The sequence below is a fragment of the Anopheles merus genome, chromosome 3R (assembly GCF_017562075.2).
Source record: "Anopheles merus strain MAF chromosome 3R, AmerM5.1, whole genome shotgun sequence".
In the NCBI taxonomy this organism is placed as follows: domain Eukaryota; kingdom Metazoa; phylum Arthropoda; class Insecta; order Diptera; family Culicidae; genus Anopheles; species Anopheles merus.
The window spans coordinates 29,025,594-29,031,068 of record NC_054084.1 but is presented as its reverse complement, the minus strand read 5'-3'; the positions used below and the strand labels follow the sequence as shown (position 1 = coordinate 29,031,068).

The window sequence follows — 5,475 nt, the reverse complement described above, 5'->3', positions numbered from 1 at the left end:
TCGTGCTAAGCTGAAAGGCAACGCCCCAATCCCATTCTTTATCGTGGTTGCCTCACACACACACACACACACTCACAAATCAAGCTTCTTATTACTTGCAAATAATAGCACCGGACCGCTCGATTAATGCACAACTCGTCCCGTTTTGGCAGTACCGAGTATCCGTTTGAAGGGGCGCACACAATCGCCCGGAAGCTCGGAAGCCCTCATCGCTCAAACCGGTCAAACATTCGGCGTCACGCATCATTAATTATCCAATGACGAATGATACCCAGTGACCGGTGCCCGTTGTTGTGCCCCACCAACCCCGCACGAAGCTGAAAGGCGTGGTGGTCCGATTATATACCACCGGTCCCTTTGATTGTTCAAAGCCGCTGGTCTGAGTCGTCCCAATCCATTTCGGCACCACTGGGGAGGAGTACTGGTACTGGTGCATGCGTTTGTACGGGTAGTGCCACTCAGCACACCCACTCCACCGAGGGCTTTAGGAAGACGATCAGAATAAACATTATTTCAACGAGCAATCGTTTATCTTCCCTAATCGCAGGCCATGACTAACGGATCGCACAATCGCCAACGCTTCTATTGAAGAAAGAGCAAAAAGATGGTGGTTTTGCGTGTGGTGGAGCCAGTAAGAGAGTGTAAGGAGCAAGGTGATCAAGAGTTTTGCCTACAGACGATGCTTTTAGGTGTGCTAAGTCCCCTTAGGCTCAGGCTTTTTTACTTGCCCTTCCCAATTGGTTCCTAACCAACTACTCCAAGACACAACCGCAAGCTGCTCTAGTTTCGCTTCGGAGAGAAATTCCGGTTCGAAGGACCAAAAAGTACCGCAAGCCGTTCGAGGAGGAGCAATGGTGTGCATGGGGGAAGAAAGCAATAAAATTAATGGAGACTTATCACTTACTTCAAGTGTTCATCCCACAATCGGCAGAGATTGATTCCGATGTGACATTGGTCACAATGAGCAAAGGTGTGTGTGTGTGTGAGTGCTTTTGTGGAGTGTGGGAATGTGACGTCGAGAGTCCATTACTCAATGCAGACGTTCAGATTACAAGGAACTAGTGCAAACTGGAATTTCATGAAACATTCTTCTTACTTCGTGACTTTTTGAAGCGAGATTGAGGTCTACACAAATCGAGACGAATGCGTTTATTAAACATCAAAGCTTATTCTACCCTGAGTTCAACTTTTGAATCGATAATAATCTTCCAAATGTAATTTTCTATCCAAATCATCATCAAATCGTTGTACAGGTGAGACGAGTTCTTGCATAAAATATGTCTGATATACTGCTTTGATGTGACGAAGAACTAATTAATCGAACTCATCCTGCATAACATCCAGACAATTCTGGACAGGAGTTCAATGTGTTCGATGTTGAAGTTTGGAACAGTGTAGTCAGAACATAAGATGCAAATCTCTCTGCAGCTATTTTCCGCATGTGCGTTTTGCGTTATAGAGTCTTAAACAATTCATAGAACCAACTAACCAAAGTACAGCATGATTTATTTTATCACTAGGTTTCCTGAATACTCGATAGCAACATTTATTAAGCTGCAATGCAATAACAACTGTAGGATCTTTCAACATCCGCCTTTTAGTGACTTTCCTGTATCTTCTCAACCGTAAATATGCATTCTAGTAAACAATCTGGAAGCCACTTTGCCCAGCTCTTTCATCATACGCAAGTTTTGAAGTGTTATCGCATGTCATCGCCTCACTGCAAACTTGCCGGCTCGGTTCCGGAACGCACATTACTTCCCACAACGCACACCCCCCAGGCAAGTAATGCCCTTTACCCCCGCACCGAGGTGGACAACGCCAATGTCATCGATACTGTCACCGGTAATCAACGGGCGGAACGACAGCGACCAACTTGCCACTTCCGGTTCTTCCCGGCGGAAAGCGGAAGCGCTTCAGCCAACACCAGTCGTAGAACCAGAAGCGACAAAAGTTGTCCCCCTGCTTCGGAAGTGCAAATCAAAATGTAGTTCAATGTTTATGTATTTTGTATTATTCCATTGCGCCATTTTGCAGCCGTGAAGGAAGCTTACTTACCATTTCCGGCGTCAAGCGGGTGGAAAACTTTGCGTTTCGCTTTATTGGCTGTTGGCTTTGCAAACGTTTGCACTGTTGCAGCAGGGTTGATGTTTTCTTCTGCTACTTTCGTATCGATGAAAATCTACAAAGTTGTGAAGCTGTGAGTGGCACACTTGGCAACGATGTCGCAAGTTTCAGTTGAGCGTTTCGATTGGAATTATGTCAATATATTGTTGGCAAGTTTGTATTGAAGTTACTATATTACATTTCTAGTAGTTAGTGAAGAAATGATTGATCGATTCTTGCTGAGTGACTGATTCCTGCCATCTAAAGGAAAGAAGGTAGATCATAACTATTCTCATTAGCACTAACCAAACCGTTTATTCAGCTTCATAAGCATTTTATCGAATTCTCGGACATTCAAACTTCCCCTGCATCGTTTAAAATCATTCGCTATAAGCCATACTATCCCACAAAAGCGACAACCAGCCGCCATCAAACACCAGAGTACCAAGTAACACCGCAGCTTCACCCCTAGCTCCTTGGCTCAAAGTACAGCAAAATGCCATCCTTCGGTCGGGTGATGAGCTCGTGCTGTATCAGCTGCTCCTTTCGCGTCTTTGCCGACCTGACGGTGAACCGGCGCAAAATCGACGACACCACACTCTTCTCCTCGAGCAGGGCAAACTTCTGCCCGATGCAGTTTCTCGGCCCCGCACTGAACGGAATGTACGCGTACGGGTGTCGGTTTTCCGTGCGCTCCGGCAGGAACCGGTCCGGGTCGAATTTTTCCGCATCGGGAAAGAACCTACGAATCGAAGCGGAATTCGAACGCATGAGACACATCCCACGCCAAAGTCCAAAAAAAAAAACTTCCATTCAGAACCAACCACCAACTTACCGTTCGTCCCGATGGACGTGGTACGCATGCACACCGACGACCGTGCCGGCCGGGACGTGATAGTGCCCGAACTGTATGTCTTCGCTCAGCGTGCGGCCAAAGAACGACACGGACGGGTAGAGGCGCAGCGTTTCCTTCAGGCAGCGCTCGAGCAGCTTCATCTCGTTCAGGTCCCGCATCGCCGGGGCACGGTCCGAATCGCCAAAGATCGAATCAATTTCCTGGTGAACTTGACGCTGAATGTCCGGATGCAGTGCGAGCAGAAACAGTGCCCAGCACATGCCGGCGGTGGTCGTATCGTGTCCCTGGAAAATAGCAATTCCAATAGCGCGCGCATAAAGAAACACGCAGGAGGGAGCTGGCGCTAATCAACTCCGGGCATGGCGTTGCTGCTCGCACTGGTACGGCCTGTTGGCGCATTGTCACTCACCTCAAACATAAACGTGTCCACCTCCTCCCGTACGTCGTTGTCGGTCAGCAGATTGTTCTGCTCGTTGCTCTCCAGCAGCATGTCGAGAAAGGCGAGTCGTCGCTTCCGCTCACCGTCCTGCGCCATTCCATCCTTTCCCTGCGTGCGGAGCTGCTTGCGCTCTTCCCGACGCTCCCGTATCACCTACAAAACGGGTCAGTTGTGATTTGCATCATTTAATGAGTTTTTAGTTACAGATTCCAGCACACACACACACACACACAGAGCTACTTCATCAACGTCTCCGGTGCCTCGGTAGTACCTTGTGAGCGTATCCGTGCACGATTGCAAGCACCTCGTGGTACCGCTTGCCCTCCGCCGTCCTGTTCCACACAAAGTCCGTATGAAGCCAGGGCCGCAGCAGACGGTACTGTATCAGACTGCTCAAGCTGCTCGAGAGGTAACGAAATCCGGCACATTAATCTTAGTTCTCACACTAACACCGGGCCACACACACACACACACACACACACACACACACACACACACACACACACACACACACACACACACACACACACACACACACACACACACACACACACACACACACACACACACTTACTCGTACACCGCCGCAACGTACGGATTATCCATGCCGCTGGTCTGTGCGTTCACCTTCACACCCATGGCCGTCTCTGAGCCCGGGCACAACGGGAAAAATAACAACAAATAACATGACGCGTAAGTAGCTTCATCACACCTCGCCGACTCTCAACTCCATTCTGCACAACTCACCGCAAATGATATCCAGCGCTGCCTTCGTCATGAACGGGTACACGTTGATCGGCTGGCTGGCACTGGCTGCGGCCCGGGCTGCCGCCAGCTTCTCCACCAGCAGTGCCCCATGCTCGGCAAACACCTCGCAGAAGCCGTCCAGGATGTTGAAGTGAAAGGTGGGCGTTATGAGCCGCCGGTGCTGAAACCATCGATCATCTGGCAGATTGAGAAAATGTCTCTGTACTTTTTTCTCCATTTTCTCTCTCTCTCTCTCTCTCTCTCTCCCTCTCTTTCTGGATTTGTGGCATTGACAAAGATACTAACCTTTTGACGTTAACAAACCCTGACCGAGCCAGTCCCGGGTGAATTTGTACGTCATCGACTTTTCAATGTTCCGGCTGGAGGAGAGCAGCTTCTCCACATACTCCGCCTTGTTGATGCGCACCTCCGGCACGAACCCGTTCCAAATGCGATGAATCTCCGGGTAGTCGCGGGTGCGTTTGTCAATGATGTAGAAGATTTCTGAAGTGTAGCAAGCAGTGCGTTTTTAAGTGACCCCAAACGAACCGAAAGCAACCACCGTACCTTCCGACTTCTTCCCAACGAAGGTGTACATCGTACCGATGATCGGGTACGCCTTGGGGCCGGGAATTTTGTTGATCACATCGTGCAGGTTGAGCCACTTCTTGAACCATTTTGCCAGCGGTACCAGAGCGATCACCACCAGAGCGATCTGGACGAGCCGTACCGTTTCGCCCGTCAACATTCCGTGTGCGAGATCACCTACTTTTCGGGAATGTTCAATAATGGCTATTATCTATTACTGGACCTATTACTACCGCACCGAAACAACAGTTGCCGGGAGATAAGTGGCCCAAAAAGTGCCTACAGGCCCAAGGCTCGCAGCCGACTGAGCCGACGGACAGTGAGCGAGCTGTAAAGATATTTCCCATCAGCGTGTCTCAGATGCTCAGGCTAACGATTTGATAACTAGTTCATCTTCTTGTTGTGCTTATCACTTGTTTCCGCTCCGTCGCCCGCATGGTTGTTACACGGGCAGACTGAGGAGATAACCCAAATTTAAAGACACTTGCTTGCACACCCCGCACCAATTTAGTCCGATAAAGGGCAGAGCACGATGGTCTATGGGCGAGCATTAGAAGAATAAACACTGATTTTGAATGTGTAAGTCTCAAACTTACTTCATGGTTATTCATAGTGTTGTAAAATGTCACTATTTCAATTGAATGTAAAATAAAATTCAAATTACAACTAGTTTATTGAACGTTTGTTTACAGATCATCTTTAACAACCATGAAACCTTGGTTATAGAGATGATAGTATA

General features: G+C 48.6%; 1 protein-coding gene across 1 annotated transcript; it reads right to left on the bottom strand.

Annotated features, from left to right (window-relative positions):
* Positions 1-2,395: 2,395 nt before the first annotated feature.
* LOC121597017 (cytochrome P450 4C1-like) lies at positions 2,396-5,067 on the bottom strand. Its single transcript, XM_041922476.1, has 8 exons — positions 4,716-5,067; positions 4,455-4,652; positions 4,149-4,346; positions 3,976-4,048; positions 3,673-3,799; positions 3,372-3,554; positions 2,942-3,246; positions 2,396-2,848 (listed from the first exon to the last, which is right to left on the bottom strand). The coding sequence occupies exons 1-8, from the start codon at positions 4,894-4,896 to the stop codon at positions 2,575-2,577; spliced, it is 1,539 nt and encodes a 512-aa protein (XP_041778410.1). The 5' UTR covers positions 4,897-5,067; the 3' UTR covers positions 2,396-2,574.
* Positions 5,068-5,475: the final 408 nt, after the last annotated feature.